This window comes from Epinephelus moara, chromosome 24 (genome assembly GCF_006386435.1).
Source record: "Epinephelus moara isolate mb chromosome 24, YSFRI_EMoa_1.0, whole genome shotgun sequence".
NCBI lineage: Eukaryota > Metazoa > Chordata > Actinopteri > Perciformes > Serranidae > Epinephelus > Epinephelus moara.
The window spans coordinates 23,042,509-23,062,339 of NC_065529.1; the positions used below are offsets into that span (position 1 = coordinate 23,042,509).

The 19,831-nt window shown below is 41.9% G+C and overlaps 1 protein-coding gene across 4 annotated transcripts; it reads left to right on the top strand.

Moving 5' to 3' along the window:
• Positions 1–934: 934 nt before the first annotated feature.
• Positions 935–17,516, top strand: LOC126385717 (6-phosphofructo-2-kinase/fructose-2,6-bisphosphatase 4-like). Of its 4 annotated transcripts, none has more exons than XM_050037600.1 (14): positions 935–1,211; positions 8,182–8,298; positions 8,438–8,534; positions 8,629–8,695; positions 8,800–8,874; positions 8,965–9,021; positions 9,114–9,235; positions 10,563–10,770; positions 10,872–11,018; positions 11,111–11,215; positions 12,019–12,148; positions 12,741–12,803; positions 12,911–12,975; positions 16,650–17,516. In XM_050037600.1, exons 1-14 carry the CDS (start codon positions 1,157–1,159, stop codon positions 16,707–16,709), a joined length of 1,368 nt encoding a protein of 455 aa, XP_049893557.1. In that variant the 5' UTR covers positions 935–1,156; the 3' UTR covers positions 16,710–17,516. The 4 variants fall into 4 exon arrangements, with proteins under 4 accessions (XP_049893557.1, XP_049893555.1, XP_049893554.1 ...); XM_050037598.1 differs by lacking the exon at positions 16,650–17,516 and adding an exon at positions 14,885–15,716; XM_050037597.1 differs by lacking the exon at positions 935–1,211 and adding an exon at positions 5,649–5,930.
• The last annotated feature ends 2,315 nt before the right edge of the window (positions 17,517–19,831 follow it).

Genomic DNA, 19,831 nt, shown 5'->3' on the forward strand with positions numbered 1-19,831 from the left:
TCAGTTTGATATCAGAGTCTCTGTTCTGCTTGCCTGGTTGATCAATAGGTTGTTAGCCTGCCCAATCAAAGGTCCAGTGTGTAGGATTTGGGGGGACATATTGGCAGAAATGTAATTTAAGTATGTTTTGTTTAGTGTATAATCACCTGAAAATAAGAATTGCCGTGCTTTTGTTACCTTAGACTGGCCTGTTTATATCTTGAAAGGGAGCGGGTCCTCATCTATGGAGATCGCAATGTTGCACCATCATATGTTTTACAGTAGCCCAGAATGGACAAACCAAGATAGGGGCATTGGCCACTAAAACAAGCTATGTCTGAAAGACCCTGATTTTTTAATGTGAAACTGCTTCATTTAGTGTTTTTACCAGTTAAAATCACAGGGTCTGTTTGTTTTGGAGAGGACGAGACCTCTTCCTGTCAAAAACCTCCTGAACGTCTGGATCTTAAGTTGTCAGAGAAAAAAGGTGGGCTGCCCTGTTCTGACAAACCGACAGTGCAGGAGAAACACTTATTTATAATGTCAAACTGCTTTGGAGAAGAAGAGACCTCTGCTGATAATTTGGCCCCTGGTAAAAACCTCAGTCCTGCACACTGGACCTTTAAACGTGTGAAAGTGCAATGTAGGTTGAATACTTTAATGGGCAATGCAGGAAAACAAGTTCTGCAAGTTAGACTGTTACTGGAAAATGTCCAGACTCTTCCTTATTCCTGTATGGTCCTCAGTTTTGCATTCAACAGTGAACATGTTGTGTCCTCAACGTGATTGTTTTCTTTATGTATTAAAATAGGCTGATAGTATCCCATGACTGTTGTGACGTCTGTGTGTGGTAGGCCTGTGCAGTTTGGCTGCATGGTGTAATGTTTCCTGTAATGTCCTAACCATTACGCGTCATAACCTTAAGCTCTGTCAGCACTCGAGGGGACATTTGTCAGCTGTCAAAAGGTGGGAGGGTGCAGAGGGCAGGTAGGCTGCTACCTCACTCCATCCAGTTTTGGAAAAAGCCTTCCACCCGGGGACGAGGTCCCATACACAAACACAGACACGAGTGGGTGTGTGAACGGTGAGCAGCATCAGTGAAGCGCTCGGCAGGCTGCAGCTGGACGCACGTACACACACCGCCAGGCAGGCACTGCGCTCCATCAGACAGACGCCCATGATGAGAGGCTGCTCCAGCCGCACCAAGCTCACACAGACCCAGGACAGAGCAGGTAAGACACGTCGCTTTGGAGGCTTTTAGCACAGCACATACTCGGGGTTTATATTGCGCATCTATAACCGGATGAGAGGCAGGTCGAGCTGCGCTACGACAAGACGTAAACACGAGCCGATGTGCTGTCGTTTGTTGGCGCTGCCAGCGAGACCTTTACCCTACATTACAACAACAGGCGACAATCTTTGCTTTTATGACAGTAAACTGCCTCATGTGTGACAGCAGCTGCTGAGCTGTGAGGATGAGGAGCCAGGCGGATGCTTTTAGGCTGCTGCCGAGATATATATTATAGAAATATATCTGAATGCAGCTCCGTGTAGATGCAGCTGATCCAAGGTGTCTTTACAGTTATTAATAGGCTGCTGTTTTATTCTTCACACACTGATCGTGATGGAGATGCTGTTGCAGAGGTGGATGGTTTGCGTTTTCTGGCTGTTTGTTGTGTGTTTGTTGTTATTGTACAGCTCACACTGGGCTGCAGCCATGACATCTATGTCTCCCACAGCACTGGCTGTTGATGTGTGAGCTGAAGGGCTCTCTCAGTGTGGTGGATGTTGGTTTACTGCCCAGTGTAATGTTAACATTCTATATTGGGAGATGACTTACCCAGTATAGTACAGGCTAAAGGCTGTTAGCTGCAATCAGAGGCTGACAGCTGCTGGGAGGAGGAGAAGCAGGAGGAGAAGGAGGAGGAGGAGCTCATGTAGCTGTTTCCTGTTCATGTCCCAGTGTGAAGTGTGCACGTTTGACCTCACTGGAAACTATCTGGCATGTTTCATACAGCACGTATGAATGACTGCCAGCTGCTGTTTTCACACAGGCTACCCAAGCTTTACGCAGATAAGATAAGCTACTTTAAATAATACATGTCCAAAGTTTATGCAGCTGACAATGTACAGTATGGGCCACAGCTTGTATGTTTTTTTTATTATTATTTTAAATCTACCTGGCTGAAAAAAGCTAAAAATACACCCCTGACATGAGTTAGTGTGCCATTTATTAGTGGACCCAATGAACCTGAGATATAGTCTACAAGCAGTCAGGGAATTCGTGAGAGAGTAGGAGCTATTTAATTAGAAAACCTCCATCTTGCCATATTTAGGTCACGGGCCCTGTTGCTCTAAAGAGTGACTTTAAAGCTTAATATAATCAGTGCATCAGATAGTCCGTGAGGAATGCATCAACACGTGAACAGATGGGCCTACTAACCTGAAAATGTACAGTGACTTACCACCATGATGCACACATGCACAGGTTAATTCAGTCCAACCTCTGCACAAAGTCCTGTCTTTGTAAAGCTTATAATGTTCAGTTTATGTTGACACTGTATTAGTGTGGATTCATCTCCATGGTAAATTCAATAGACATTATGATGTTGCCGTTACTAGAGTGCATTAATTTTAAAGGCACCTGCGACAGACAGAATATTAGAAACACCTTCATACAAATCCTCTGACACCTTCCCAGCACACAATCTGAACACTTTAAGTGTTACATGTAAAGGAAATGTAGAATGTGTTGCAGGGTTGTTGAGTCTTATTGAATGGTTTCTCTTTTACACTGGTAGTTTACAAGCCTGGGTTGGCACACACATGCACAGAGAAGGAGGGAGAGTAATGCTGCCATCTCATGGACATTGTCTGCCCGTGCTTGTTGGGATTACCTTTAAATTAATACTTCACCCACAAAATGACCATTTGTATTGTAATTAGTCATGCTGTGTTACCTTGAATTCAGGAATACTTTTAAGAACAGCACAAATTTATCAAAACATCCGTTAACAAACTCTCACACAATTTGTGCAGTCTGATCCAAAACTATTTATCCTGTTGTGTGCTCAACACTTCCCAAACATGTGCATTTTTCCTAAAAGCTGTTGTTCCTAAAACTGGTTTGAGGAGAGTATAGATAAGTTTCACTTTCAGTTCAGTTTTAAATAGTAAGGTTTACCAAAAATGCTTGTGTTTTTAAAGTTCTGAGCATACTCACTACTGTCATGACAGTGTGATGGTGAGCCAGCACGTACAATAGATCTTTTCCCAGAATTTATTTTATATATAAATATATATATATATATATTTTTTTTTACATTTTTCATTGAGGATTCAGCACCCATACATACTTCTGAGGGTTGAGCGTGTTTGTTTGGACTTCTGATTGACATGGCGCAGTAGGAAATGCCCGGGTGTAACTTACAACATGAACAATAGCTCTGTTCAGTTCAAATGCAGCTGTTAGTCATGACAGTGTGACAGTAAGCCAGCACGTACAATAGATCTTTTCCCAGAATTTAGATTGCGCTGTCATAGTAGGAAAAGTACTGGTGTGATTCCTGTTAAAGATGAGACAGTGTACAGGAATGAGGTTTCCTCTATGGTTGACTGATGTAGCAATAACAATCTGAAACTACACATCAGCTGAACTAAAGAACTTGTTTTGCACCTGTGTATAAACCATGGAGAGCTACTGCCACTGGTTATAAACAAACAGGTGGCGGGGAGAGTGAATTCCTTAGATGGGACTACAGTCTCCTTCTTACTGAGATGGAAAGACAAACATCATCCAGAAGAAAGCCTACCAAAGACTATTCTTTTAAGACAGTGTAGAAAACTATTACATCTCGCTTCCACAATGGCGCGTACAGTATCCTGAGGCAATCAGCATCCTAAATGTCTCACTGGTTGTATAAACAAGCACATGTACTTAATCCTGAAACTGAAGCAGCTGCATGACATTCAGTCATCATTAATGTTATTGTTTACACCTGTGTTTTTCCTGTTGTGACATGTGGAAATGCTGGAAAGGGACAGTTTTCTTTAAAAAGAATCAGCACTCACATTAATAGTTGAGTTTGTATTCTGTCCCCATTTAACAGACAGCACTTTGTCTTGTGTCGTCCTGTTCAAGCGACTCAGAGTTGCTCCTTAAGACAACAAATAACTAAAGGCAGTTTTCCATAGTCATTACACATGACACGCACATTGGCCTGAAATACACATACCTACACACACACACACACACACACACACACACACACACACATGGCCTACAGACATGCTGCAGTGCAGAGATGTCAGAGTGAGGGGGCTGCCAAAGGAGTTGGGAGTTCACTGTCCAAGGGTACCTCAGCAGTACCCAGGAGGTGAACTGGCACCTTTCCAACCAACAGTCCATATTCTGTACTGTAGTTCATGCAGGACTTGAACCAGCCACTCTCCGGCTTTTGTAGATTTACATAACAGTTTGTAAAGTCCCATGAAATAGTCAAACTTAGCCCAGGGTGAAGTCTTGAGCAACCACTGTGCTACGATAAGGCCAAACATAATGCAGTCTTTAAGCAATATTGAACATGTTGAACACAGACATTTTTCACATTTTGAATTGTTATAGCAGGAACATTTAACTAACGCTTGCTGTGACCATGGATGGATTACTGAATGGGCAAAGAGACACAAAACAACTACAAAAGGGGACAAAACAATCATAAAAGCCACATGACTTCAATGAGACACAGAACTACCAAAGAAGACGACTACCATTTATCGAAAAGAGAAACCAAACAACTATAAAGAAACAAAGTTACTATAAAGACACACAAAACAACAAAAAATCTTTGGTTTTCTTTTAATCCACCCATGGCTGACTTTTTTCAAAATGTCTCTTCTAGCAGGGTAACATGGGCCCCAACCCCCTAATTCCTCTCTTAACTAATATATGGCACTAAATCTACTTTCAACACATGTATTGAATGGCCATGCTCTAGCCAGTTGTGACATTTCATCTGAATTGCCGCAATCTTTAGATTTATTTCACCAGAACTAGCCAACATTTTTAGCAAGCTCGCTTTCAGGACATCCTGAAATGAAAACAATTAGCCTGAAGGAAACACTAAGCTTCTAGATAATCCATTAATGGGTCAGGATTGGGATTAGTTCATTGTATTTAGTTAAATGGCTGGTTTTGAGCTCAGGGCATGTGGGCCCAGGCAGTGCTCAACTAAATTGTCTTCTCTATCAATTTACCTCCTCCAACATTGTGTTGCTTTATGCATCACCATCCTGAACATGCTAAACTGCATCGGTTCTTAAGGGGAACATCTTCCCCCAGTTTACCCTAAAGTTGCATATCTCCTTCAGCATGTACCACATTGTTAATAAATCCAGGATTATTGCCATATCTGCCATGTTAGAGCACATTTGTACTGTTGTGGTAACAAATTAATTTATAATAGTGTATTGTTGGAGCATTTTCACGCATCGTTACACTGTTTGTCCCGCTCTAAAATGTCCTTGCGCCCTAAACTTGTGTTTGTGGCTGAGCGCTCAGCACACAGAGCACAGCTGATGTCACTTACGGTAAAATAGAAGATGAGCTTGCGCCCGTACTGCGGTCATTACGGCTAGCCGTTGGCCTTCTTCTTTGTGGGCAGACCTGAGTGAGCACGTGACAGCAGCGCTGCTGAGAGGGAGACGAGAGACCGGGCGACCTGACCATCTCCATCACCGCACAGCAGCGCGGATGAAACACCGGTCACCTTCAGAGCAGCATCACGGGAAAAGGCCCCGTGTCCCCGCCGCGGCTGCCTCCACCTCACAGCCAGACGGAATGGAGGACAAAACACCGCGAAATCCGCGGGAACTCACCCAAAACCCCCTGAAGAAGATCTGGATGCCGTATAAAAATGGCCTTCCTGAAAAACACATTTCTCAGAGAAAGGGTGCGTATGACGACGTGGCGACAGTTAGCAAAATGTTGAGCTATTTCAGCGGTTGTTGAATGAGTATCGATACATATCTTCCGTTTCTGTCGTCTGAGGTTTGCTGCTCGCATTTGCGTGTACGTAGCGCGAGGCGCCGCGGTAACTTCAATAATTAACGTATATCCGTCCCCCAGCGTGCAGCACTCATCTCAATCTGCCGTGATGTGTTAGCTAACGTTACAACGGTTAAACCCGCGTGGAGCTCAGTTGGCAGAGTTCAAACGTCTTACTGTGGCTGCAGCCATCTGGTTCACTCAGTTACGTAAGGATTCACATGATGAAGGCTGCTCGCAGTGAGGAGAAAGGACTGGTGGTGCCGGGGTGTCATCGCGTTGTTACTGGGTGCCAGTTCTAACTGTTAGTTGTTAGTAAACAGGAATTGTATCCCTGCAGTCATGTGAGTGATTTGCACCCTGTGGATGTGCTGGTTTTTATTTTTATCTGTGCTCACATTGGTCATTTGTGTGTATGGTCAGTGTTTCCTCACTGTGGCCTGACTGAGAGACAATATTTGAATCAATGGACTTTAAAATGCCAATGAAATCATGAGCGCGTGGTGGGTCAATGGGTCTGTTTGGGTGGAGTGAAGTTGGTTGGTTCACTCAGGGTGAAGGGTACACACACCAAAAAGTTTTACAGCTGCTGGGACAAGAACCCAAACTAAGGCAAGATCATCACACTGTTTGAAAAGACCTTTTGTCAGACATGGCAAAGCAGGACAAGCAACACACACACTCATCACTCGGGTGATTGGGATCTGCATGATTGAGAGTCCTTCTTCTCTCAGACAGAAACAATCAGAGCACAGTTGAACAACTGTTTCATACTCCACATGGGGGACAGAGCAGGACTCTATGAAAATGAACTAGAAACATCAACATCAACATTATACAGGTACATATTAAATACAACACATCACAAATAAAGTTAAATATATATATATATATATATATATATATATAATTTATTCAAAAAAAATAACACATATAATAAGAAATTCTATAGAAAAGGTAGAAAAATACAGAACAGTAATATATTACTCACCCAAAAGATAATTTTTAGGAATACAAGCATGTTGCACTTCACAATTAAAGAATTTGTAATTGTATCGATATAGTAAATTCAACACATCAAAAGTTAAGTCAAATATTTATGTCATAAATCATCCAGAGAACAGAATTATCAATGAAATTATAATTAGAATTATCAGCAGTAAGCCAGAATCTGTGTTGGGACCTACGACAGAAAGGACAGCGCAAAGAGATAAATGCGAGGTTGCGTCAACAGAATTAAACCTTTTGGAGAGACAATCAGATACTTAAAGATATTTGTAAAAGTACGGTGGGGTCTGTCAATCATACTTACATTTTTCCCCCAAACTACAACCACTTACATAAGAGGTTTGAGATCAAATGTCAAATTTAAGCCCTTAGGTTAGAGTAGATTGACTCTCAGTCATGCAGATCACAATCACCTGAGTGATTAAATGTGTGCGTCTCTATATTGCGTGTTCTGCTTTGCACAGTTAAAACGCTGGGAGCTTTTGATAACATGTCTGATTCCTGCCAACGTCAGTAGCACAGCACTATCAGGGAGGTAGCTGTGAAATGTACCTGTGATGTGTACACCAGATCTTTTTGGACAGACTGTACCTTCCTCTGATAGACTCTTGCAATTCTTTTACATACAGGGAATTATAAAACACAGACGCTATCTTACAGGAAGATGCATACAGTGAAGTAGCACCCATAAAAACTATCCCGCTCTCTGACCCAGTCATCTGTGCACACACTGCAGCTGTGTGTGGAAACTAGCTGTTGGCTCTCTCCAGATGTCTTGAGTAGTTAAAGTGCAGTGTTTCACAACTCTTCGGGCACAGCCTGGCGCCGCTGTGACCTCTGCTCCTGGCTGACTGCATTGTCAAAGTGGTGTGACTTTGTCATCATTGGCGATAACACTGGATTACACACACATATCGATAAGGACAATCTAATATTTAAGTTGATATTGATTCCTATAAATGATGATGGTGATGGAGGCATATTTGCAGCTGTGATGATAATAGTTGAACAAAACCTCGAGATGAACCAACATGCTTGTACTGAGGCGTGACACATTTTACTGTGAGATCGATTTTACGTCTTCATGTGCATTATGTGTGATTAGCACATGACTTAAGCTTCTCTCCCTTCTCCATGTTTCATTCCAGTATGTATGACCAACTGTCCCACCCTGATCGTGACAGTGGGCCTTCCTGCCAGGGGGAAGACCTATATCTCCAAGAAGCTGACCCGCTATCTCAACTGGATCGGCGTGCCTACCAGGGGTACGACTTCTCAGGATTGTCAGCTCCAGTGAATAGTATTGTAGAAACATCAGTTCTAGAGAGAAGAGGGAGTTGATTCACAAGTTAAATGCTGAGAGAAAGACGATTTAATGTGTCCTTGCCTCCATCTTTCCCATAGAGTTCAATGTTGGTCAGTACAGGAGAGACTTTGTGAAGATCTACAAGTCCTTTGAGTTCTTCCGTCCAGACAATGAGGAGGGGTTGAGGATCAGACGGTAAGAGCGGCAGCTACCCTCAGACCTTCCTAGCAATTTGTTCTGCCACCCACCATGTCACATTTTTGACAGCTGTTCTCTGTGATCTTTACAGACAATGTGCCTCAGCAGCGTTGAACGATGTGCGACAGTATCTCACAGAGGAAGGAGGCCAAGTGGCGGTGGGTGAAAAGTTAAATGCTGTTTGGTTTAGATGTGTCAGGCAGTGTGCAGTGCTGAAAAGCTTATCGGTGTTTGTGGTGTTTGTTCTGTTCGTGTTAAACAGGTTTTTGATGCAACAAACACGACCAGAGAAAGGAGGGAAACCATCATCCAGTTTGCAGAGCAGAATGGCTTTAAGGTAACCCGGGGGGTCACAATTCTGTGAGGACATACTGCATTAGTTAAGGTTCACACTGAGTTTTAACTGTTCCTTGTCCTCTTCTCGCAGGTGTTCTTCGTTGAGTCTGTGTGTGAAGACCCAGATGTCATACAGGAGAACATAGTGGTAAGTGTTTGAGTTTACTGGGTTCTTTTATCTGAAGAGAAAATGAACGTCTGTCCATGTTGTACTCACTCCGCTGATGTTTCTCTGTTTAGCAAGTGAAGCTGGGCAGCCCCGACTACACCAACTGTAACACAGAAGAGGCTGTGGAAGATTTCATGAAGAGGATCAAGTGTTACGAAAACTCCTACGAGACGCTGGATGAAATCTTGGACAGGTGAGGTGAAAGCTGGTGTGGCGTGTGTGTGTAAGGAAAGATGTCCTAGCTTAGCAAAAAAAATACACTCTGGGTTTTTCACCAGAACGATGGGACAGCAATTTAGTGTTTTCTCTCAGTTAAAAAATTTAATCGGCATGACCTTTTATCTCATGTTAAACAGTTCTGCTTCATTATAAAAAGCCAGTGCAACAGCTCGCTCACACAGATATGTGACAGATCAAGGAAATACATTTTAAATTTCATTAAATTTGACTTTTACTGATAGTGCCCAAAAAGGTATCCATTATCAGAAATACATGGATGACAGGGAGGCCAGAACTGTCTGACGTGCAGCGAAGGACTGTTGCCTCTGTGGGCATTATCCTGCTTATACTATGGTCACTTACCAAAGAAAAGAAAATAAGACAAATTATTTATATTTTCAAGTTTTGCATTGAAAATCAAAAGTTTTTCCCCCTGGTAACACCTGAGGGTTTGACTAATACCTGGAGCTATCACTACCCTCCCATAAGGTTCTTTTGCAACAGAAACATTGTTCACTACTCCAGTAGATAGGATAAGACTTGGATGAGACTTGGCAAGAGATATTTCTAGTCCACTCAGCTCATAGAATCCTTTGGCTCGAAAGCTAACGTCATGCCAGCAAGATTTAAAGTCAACAACATTGACTATAGTTGAGAAATAGTACATAAAATTTGACAGTATGTTTAAAAACAAGACTAGCTAGGTATCAAGTAATGCCTTTCGCCCCAAATTAATATCAAGATTTTTACAAACAATCGATAGGCCACGCGTAATGTTGCTGTCAGCCACAGGCTGAGAAAGCAAGTTGAATAGCGTATAGGATGTGAGACGATCGCTTATGTGGCACAAAGTTTCAATAAGTTCAGAGGGGCAGTGTACGTCTTGCAAATTAAAATAAATGTTGAAGTCACTTGTTGTAATTAGACGATAGCTTGTTTAAGTGTTGAAATGAATTTTAAACAAAGGCTTTGACTGTGTTTATGTTGCTATGGTAACTAATTTTTGAGTAACCTGCCAGCACATTAATTTAAAACTATCAGTTTTCCATTATCAGGAATGAATGAATGAACATCCTGTAGCCAATCAGAATCAAGTATTCACCCCTACAGTAGTATATCAAATTAAATTAATTTTGTATTACATACCACCATTCTTTATAATATGTATATGCAGTGATTCAAACTAAGCAACTAATTATGTCAGGGTTCTCAAATCTATACACTGTTGTTGGCTCGTCAAACAGGAAGCTCAGTGTGTGTGTGTGTGTGTGTGTGTGTGTGTGTGTGTGTTCTCCTGTCAGGGATCTCTCCTTCATTAAAATCATGGACGTGGGTCAGCGGTACTTGGTCAACAGGGTGCTGGACCACATCCAGAGCCGGATTGTCTACTACCTCATGAACATTCACATCACGCCGCGCTCCATCTACCTGTGCCGCCATGGCGAGAGCGAGCTCAATGTCAATGGTCGGATCGGAGGAGACTCGGGCCTCACGCATAGAGGCAAAGAGGTATATCAAAACTTCTTTAACAAGAAACATATGGCTTCTTTTTTTTTTTTTTTTTGTTAATTTGACTGTATGGTTTAACAAATCTTTTCTTCTCCATTCAGTTTGCAAAGAAGCTGAGCCAGTTCATCCAGGCGCAGGGCATCAGAGACCTGAAGGTGTGGACCAGTCAGATGAAGAGAACCATCCAGACGGCTGAGGCTCTCTGTGTGCCCTACGAACAGTGGAAGGTCCTGAACGAGATTGATGCAGTGAGTACTTTGATCTTGGCTGCTGAGCACAGATGTTTGCTGACAGGTGTGCGGTGGTAATGGAGATTGATCTGCGTTTGATGTCATTTTAGGGCGTGTGTGAGGAGATGATGTATGAGGAGATCCAGGAGCACTACCCTCTGGAGTTTGCTCTGAGGGACCAGGACAAATACCGCTATCGCTACCCGAAAGGAGAGGTCAGTGTCTAAAATTAATGCTATGCTTTGTCTAATGATGGAATGTGGTTATGTAACTGATGTGTGTTTTTTATGTTAATGTTAAATTAACGTGTTTGTGGACAGTGTGCCTCTGTTTGAACTTTGGAATTTCCCAAAGCTCCTTTGTGAATTTAAGTGCACACTCACACGCTCATAGAAACTCACACATCACCACAAACGTAATTAAACAGCATCCAGATGGCTACTGGCCACTTACTCTCTGCTAATGAGCCTCCGCTTGGACGAGCAGCCTCTTAACAGATTTGGCTAAACACCAGATTACAGTAAACAAAGACTTCACATTAGTGTGTGTGTGTGTGTGTGTGTGTGTGTGTGTGTGTGTGTGTGTGTGTGTGTGTGTGCCAAAAAACGTGGGGCCGGGTTGTTTACTGTGTGTCTGAATGCCCACTGGTCTGTTCTCACCTTAAGTCCATCCCATTACCTCTCCATTAATCTAACACAGGAAGATGGATATGGGCATTAGCTGGCTGCGTGGGCGGACAGTGCTGATGTAGGGCTTTGGGGAATCTTGTTAAAGCTAGTGTTGGTCTAGACAGCCTGTATGGATTTTTCCCCCTGCTGAATGTCAATCTGTTAAACTGATATTGATTATTCAGCAGACTGAAGAAAATGAATCGTACGGACCTTTTAATTAACACGCTTAAAGCTCTGTCTCTTATTTTTTGATTGATGATGATTTTGTGGTGAACTGTAACCGAAGAGTTCCAAGAATAAATTTCCACGTGTCTGATTTTCCTCTTTTCGTGTCCATTTTGACTCAGTCCTACGAGGACCTGGTGCAGCGGTTAGAGCCGGTCATCATGGAGCTGGAACGGCAAGAGAACGTGCTGGTCGTCTGTCACCAGGCAGTCATGCGCTGCCTGTTGGCCTATTTCTTGGACAAGACAGCAGGTCAGTCTTTTGATTTAACAGAGCCCCTTAAAGCAGTTTAGCAGGGCACACTTAACCACAGGTACAGAAACATACACAAAAAACCCTACACGGATAAACACAAAGCACTGTTGGGAACGTAGTAACTCAATAAATTCACTAAATAGAAGTAGATAAAGTGAGTTTAGGGAAAAGGTGGATTTACTTACAAAGTAATACTTCACAAAATTACAGTTCAGCAAAGATTAGAGATCATGTAATAAGATTATCTTGAGGGTGCATTTAACCTCTTAGTCACGCAGTTGCATTTTCGCTATCGTAAGGTATTAATGCCTCCTTAGTTCCAGTAAGGCACTGGATAAAATGTTTCTTACACTGACAGTGACACATTCAGTGTAAAGCCGTGACATACTTTCATAGTGCCCAGATTAAGAAATGTTTCAGTCCTGGCTGACTGACCTGATTTCCATATTGTAGATGTAGAAATGTCAGATAAAAAGTCAAAAGATTAAAACTTACAGATTAAAAGAAGTAATTTGAAATGATGTACAGGAGCGAGAGCTCCTCGATTGTCTGGGTAGTTTCATGAACCTGTATGTTTGTCTTCACACAGAGGAGCTGCCGTACCTGAAGTGCCCACTGCACACTGTGCTGAAGCTAACGCCGGTGGCCTACGGTAGGATTGGTCTCCTGTCAGCATATGGTGCACATGATAAATCTATTTATGATAAATAGTAAATAAAAAAAACTGAACTAATGAATCAAATCTGTCTGCATGCTCAGGGTGTAAGGTGGAGTCCATCTGCTTAAATGTGGAAGCAGTCAACACACACCGGGAAAAACCAGAGGTGGGTATCACGGCATACAAACACACACACACACACACACACACACACACACACACACACACACACACACTACGGACGACTAATATTGTGCAAGGTAAGAGAAGGTTTACAAACAGGCTGGTCCGACAGCACACACACACACACACACACACACACTACGGACGACTAATATTGTGCAAGGTAAGAGAAGGTTTACAAACAGGCTGGTCCGACAGCCGCATGTCCTGGACATCATGTGTCACCTGACATATCACCACAGCCACAGTTCATTCTGACGGCCATGTTTATATCATCAGTGGTATGGAAAGAGCTGAGAGCAGGTTTGTGTCGGATCATGTGTTCTCAGGAGAGCAACAATGCCTCTAACGTTCCATGTTTTCACCCTCACACCCTTTAAACAAATATGCCTCTGATTGGATCAGGTTACAGTTTCTGACAGGGTTCAATGCTGAAAAGAATCAGTAGGTTGTCACACTATGATGGTTGATGGTCGAACAGCCACTGATAATTCTCTGTGAAATATACCTGTCATAATTAGGGCTGTACCGAACAGTTTGAGGCTTTATTATTCCAATTCAAAATCAACATAAAAATTACGCCCTTTTTTTGTTCATTCTGTTTAAACCTTGTATTTCTACACAGTTACAGATAAAGATTATGCTACACCAATATTATTAGTGTTGTGCGATTTTTAGAGTTCAATTCTAGCGTAGGATTGTTTCCGACTTATCCGTTCCAGACGTTTCCAAGAACTCCAGAGCAACTCCAGCAGTCCAGCCGTCAACATTTATTGAAAAAGACTGATGCATGAAGTTTTTACCCAATGAAATATTCTGCTTTAGTCCATATTTGTTAGCATGTAGCCTTTCAAAACCCACAATTTCACTGCAGTCGAAAAAACTGTTTGCTCTTCAGCTCAAAGGGAGGAACACAGCTCACAGACAGGGCGACTAGCAGCAATCTAGTTTGACTCATAGGATGTAAACTGTGGCCGTAAGCCTGCCATTAGCTGTCTATGTAGGCTGGCGGTCTCCCCTCCCTCCGCTATCTACTTGTGACCGTTTTCAAATCCCCTTCACTACAAGAGACTACAGCATCCCCTTAGCTAACAACAAGCACACTGAAAATGGCAAGTTTTGATAAAGATTTGGATCACGCAATGAGACATACCTGCTTTGTTCTTTTGGTAGATTGCTGTACAGATTTACAACGAATAAAACAACTTATGAACGCACCTCTGAAAAGCCCAGGTTCCATCTTGCAGGACTCTAATTCCCAACGTTTGCTAAATCTTTCTACCCCAGCAGCAGCAAGCGCCAGTGACACTGACTTCACCGATCTTTCAATCCATTCCACTTCAGACACGCTTCTGACATATCGTCGTAATAAAGGATCATTATGTATCTGTATATGCTTGGCACCCAGCACTATACAAAGAAGAAATATGACGACCGACATTGGAAGCATCATTTGAAAACCTCTACCTTTTATTCGAATGTAAAAAATTTGAGTTTTGCTACAGCCTGAGTCATAATGCAAATGTTGTCTTTGGTGGCAACTATCATGACAGTGAGTATACAGTATGTGGCCTGTATCAGTGATATGATATGATGTAGTCATAGTAATTAATTGACTGTCAAGGTGAAGTTTGGGATTTTTAGATGATAGTCCATCACACATTAAGCCTCTTTTTTCAGATTTTTGTAGCTGAGAAATCATCTGTTTGGAAAACTTAGATGAGCATGACAAAAGCTTACCTGCAGTGTTTTAACTTCTTCTTGACCTGCACTGCAAACACAGTCGACAAAGACAGAAACCCTCGACCAGGTTGAGTCTGTGTGCAGTGGATTTCATATCTCCGATGTGTTTTGATCCCCTCCCCTGTTTGTGCTTTTCTTTCATCAAACAGAACGTAGAAGTGTCGCGGATGTCAGAGGAGGCTTTGCTAACAGTGCCAGCTCACCAATGAGGCAGTACCCTCTCACCCCACCCCCAACCCAAACCTCCTTTACCCCTCTTTACGCACACTGCACCCTTCAGACGCACAATGTACCTGCCACACTCAGCAACCTCTAGTCTCTCTTCTCCACCTTCCCTTGATCGAGTTACTCTTCTGATCTTCTGTGTTTCCTCCACTTATATTTTAAAGACATGATGATGGTGATAACTGACTGGAATCCAGTTTCTGATTTTGATTATTAGTCCTACGACACGGATTCTGTGTCTCGAGCACGTTCTCCCATTTTTGGAGAATGACTGAAAAGCTAATGAAGGGTTTCTATTGAACTGATGCTGTTATCCCACTGTGAAGCTACGAAACTACAGCACCTTTTTGTTGAAGTAGTGAGTTGTGATGTTTTTTTTAATGATGTTTACTGGACTGATTTTACAACGTTAACTTTTAGCAGTATCACTATATCTTTGTCGGTAGGACTCAGGACACTCTAATCATAGTTTAACAGCACGGCACAACACTAACCAGGGCTGTGCCTTTTTATATTTTGCACATAAAAAATCAGCTCTGTTTATCTCATTATTAAATGTCCTTTATTACAGTTTGTCTGTAGTTTTAGGATGTCATACACTGTCTAATGAAGATCCTGGAAGTACAGACGTAATTTGTTTTGTTGTTTTTTGTTGAACAATGTGAAGGTACATACAGTATATTCATCTCACTGAAGAGGAGATATCTCTGTTAATGATTCTAAATAAACTCCACTCAACAGTTTTATAAATCCTTACCACACTCTGCTTGTGCTTCATTTTGGAAAATTTGACAACCAGTTTTCCTCTTTACTATCTGAAAGTAAAGATCTTGGGTTAAATGCTTTGCCTTGATGGTAAGATAAATGTATGTCTAGCCTGAGCTGGGTCTTACTTATGCAACGTGGAGATCAACAGTAGCGGACTGCTTCCTTCCTGTTCATACGTCCATAGATCAGATATTCAGCGCCCTTCCTGCTTGCTCTGCTGTGCAAACTGAAGACTCAGATTTCTCCATTCATTCACATGCAGACGGCTCCACTGGGGTGCTATTCATCAGCCTGAACAAAACACTCACTGTCACACACAGATTTCTTTCTGCCTCAGTTTAGTGTGATAACAAAATGTGTGCTGATATTCACAGCTAACAATACTGGCACTTTGCTGAAAGGCTCAGTCAGTTTTAGAAAATAGAAGATGATATTGCAAAAAAGAGTTTACCAAAACCTGCTGCTGTGTTTGTGGTGTGATCCAAATAAAAACAGCATGAAAAGATGCTTCAAGCTAGGGTGGGTAACAAACTGCTGCTACCATGGGTCACTTAGGTTGATGGCAGCAGGATATTGGTCTGGTATTCTGCACTTCAATGAGGTTTCAAAGGAGCCTGAATCATCCGGTGCAGCTTCAAAGATGCAGGATCATCTGCTGCCAGACTGCTGGTGTACTTTTCAAAAACTAAAAACCTTTCTAACATGACAAACTGTCTTGAAAAACATGACGTTCACCACATACAGACTACAGAACATCACAAAAAGAAGTTATTACAGGTGCCGAAACAACGAGGATCCACAGATATCACTCTGTATATAAGCTGCGTGTGTACAGTAACTAAATTGCAACGCTTTCCTCGACTCCCTGTAAATTTTCCTTCATTCAAAGGTCATCTGACACTAAATCGTTCCTCTTTGCAGAATGTGAACATCCACCGTACGACCCAAGATGCCCTGCAGACCGTCCCTCCTCACCTCTGACTGCAGCTGAACCTCTAGTCCTCTCGCTCCCTTTTGACGGACTCTCGTGGTCAATTCACTTCTCCAATCTGCACTACCTGCTCACCGTGGTGACCGTCTGGGTGACGTGCCTCCTCTTACTCCTTGACCACCTCTGCCACATGCACACACACCTTTCTGTAACTCTTATGTCCGTCTCTTTGGATTTGAAGGACCTCATCCGGTTGTGTGTCTGGGCCTCAGTGTTGGTATTTTAAAGGTGTGACTCTCAGATTATTTATGAATGAAACACTTGGCTCGCAGCAGGTTCCTGTCTATGTGTTGCTATATTCAGTTTGATTACTGTGTGTTGATATTGTGCAGCAGTAGAATTAACCCTGAGGGTTAAAGCATTACCCTCGTGGCTTCATTGAATGATCCGCCTGCTACATGTCTGATATGGTACTGTATCGTGAAATCATTGTTTTATGTGACGTGTCTTCAGTGATGATGTGCAATGTGAAGGTTACAAACCTGGAAACATATATTATGAAGCAGAGTATTTTATTATGTGATGATTCAGTGAGTGAGTGAATGGACTGGGTCATTATTAGAGTTTCTATGGTGGAAACAAATTTTATACACATGGGTTAAATCAAATCACGGCTTTCCTCTGATGATTCAGACCTTTAATGAGATTTAAACACCTTTTTTTGTGAAGATTGTAAACAGTATTGGAAACTCAAAAATGCAATATTGGCTAAAAGCTGTCGGTGTCGACACTGTCGTGACTTCTAAATGTGCGTCCCAGCTCCACTATAATAAAGATGTGATATTTTTATAAACAAACCCGTCATCATGTCTGTCATTAAGAGGTTTAATTATTTATTAGGGCTGCACTGATAATTGTTCTCATGTTCAATTCATCTGCCAGTATTGTCTCAGTCAGTTCATTTCTGAGTCTGTAAGAAGTCAGAATATAATGAAGAAATGGGCGTCACATTTCCTCAGAGCCCAAGTTGGACATATTCAACAGTGTTGTTTTGTCTTACCAACTGTCTGAAACCCAAAGATATTCAGCGTGCTGTCTGAAACTATGCTGTCTGTTTTTCATGGTCTTATTTCTAACAGTTTTACTCCTGTGAAGCACTTTGTGACCTTGATCTTTGAAAGGTACTAAATAAAGTTTTAACATTTGAAAAGCTAGAACCAGTGATTTTTGTTTCAGCTGTTATCTATTGAGAAGGTGGAGGTGCCGGTGAGATGGATTGGCATGTTAATGTGTCAGGTGAACTGATCAGCTGACAGAGGGCTCGATGGGCAACATTTGACTCTCTGTCACGTGGGTTCCCTGACATGAGGAACTGGTGGAGCATGAGGAGGTGGAGGCTGCATAATCAGAATCAAATAGATGAAGTGGCACAATGTAAATATATGATCAGGAGCAGGGAGAGTCCAGGAGGTTATTTGATCTATTTCGGGTTCCCACACCTTCTTAAACATTACATTCAATGACTTTCCAGGCCCATTTCCCTCAAATTCAAAATACTATGTGATCTCTTGCCTTCTCTAACAGCACAGCAAAACGATACACAGTGTAAGCTGAGCAATAGAGACACAGAATTTATATTCCTGCACAAAATATGCGAATGAAAGCACTTTCAATGACCCATATCTGTTTATGTCTATTTTTTAAAACTTTAAAGGCCTTGAGTTTTATCCCTAAATTCACAAACTTTAAAGGATTTCAAAGACCCACTGGAACCTCATCTATTAACTGTCTATTTCTTGCAGTTTTCATAAAAGTATGCCTTAAAGTTCCTCCTCTGACCCTGAGTGGTTGAGTTACATAACTCTTCTTCAAACATTGTCACTTGAGTGCAGTCGAGCACCTCCAGCGGTTCAGGCCTTGTGTAGCAGCAGGGTGTGTGTAACTATCAGGAGGCATTGTATGTCCAACAAACACTCCTGAGAAAATCAAATTTTAAAAGTATTTACTCTTATTTTCAAAATGTCGCTTCCTTCTCTCTGAAACCTTTAGTTAGAGGTATTATTTATTTATTTATCTATTTAATTTAACCCGTATTTACCCAAGTAAGTCCCATTAAGATCAGCGATCTCTTTTCCAAGAGAGACCTGGCCAAGCAGCACTCAAAAAGTTACAGCCAAACAACCACACAATAAGAAACATATATATAGATATACGGTAGCATGTAGAAATATTAGAACACCTATGCACAATGACAAGAACCAACTGAGTCATTCATCCTTGTACTTATGAGAGCTTTAAAATCAGGCAGAGACCAATTCATGTAGTTTCAGATCTTTTTGAAGGTTATTCCAGGTGAGAGGAGCAAAGCACATAAAAGCTTTCTTTTCCCCAGCTCAGTCTGTGTGCAACGACAAAACTAAGGCTTGTAATCTCAGACTACAGCTGGAGTCAGATCTGTTCAAATCAAAGTGCAAATGTACAAGGGGAGTTTACCCAGTATGGCTTTATAAATGAACAAATATAAGTGACTGAGCCTACGAGAGGTCAAAGATGGCCGGTGATGAGCGAGGGTATTGTACACTTAAAGGAGAAGACCACCAAAATTAAGAATTCCAATGTTGTTTCCAAAGTTCAATAATTTGAGCTCCTCTCTCTCGAAGCCAGAAACCAGAGAAGTAAGTCTCAAACTAGTGATGCAATTAAGTCCAGAGCTGCTCCATAGACCGTTAATGTGAGCCGCCTTATGTGGACCCACAAAATGTTTGTTTCCTTTTTTATAGTCAAATGAGCTTCATTCTATTGTAGTGTTCTTAGATCTAAAACAGAAATGTACCCATATACTCAGAACAGTCAGCGTCATACTTGCGTTTGGGCATGCCATCGAGCCAGTTTGATGTGTCTGTTAAGAAGCTGTTCATTATTCACTCTCTCTACAGCAGGAAACGGCACTTCAAAATAAAAGCGCTGTGCTAGAATTTCACTGTACTTGAAAATAAAGTGTGTTTTGCAAAGTTGATATGTGTGCAAGTCACTTGGGGTCCATTCAGAATGGACCCAAGACCCACCAGCTGGGAACCACTGATGTAGAAAACATCTTTCCCCATTCATCGTCAATGGAGCAGCTCCCAGACTTCATACTTGATGACATCACAAATTTGAATTTTAGCACTCT

Bases quoted from the DNA above. Each gene is read 5' to 3' on its own strand.
- LOC126385717 (XM_050037597.1), top strand. From the start codon at position 5,732: ATGAAACACCGGTCACCTTCAGAGCAGCATCACGGGAAAAGGCCCCGT. The intron at 11,019-11,110 runs GTGAGTACTTTG...ATGTCATTTTAG, and splicing joins TCCTGAACGAGATTGATGCA to GGCGTGTGTGAGGAGATGAT. The intron at 12,149-12,740 runs GTCAGTCTTTTG...GTCTTCACACAG, and splicing joins TTTCTTGGACAAGACAGCAG to AGGAGCTGCCGTACCTGAAG.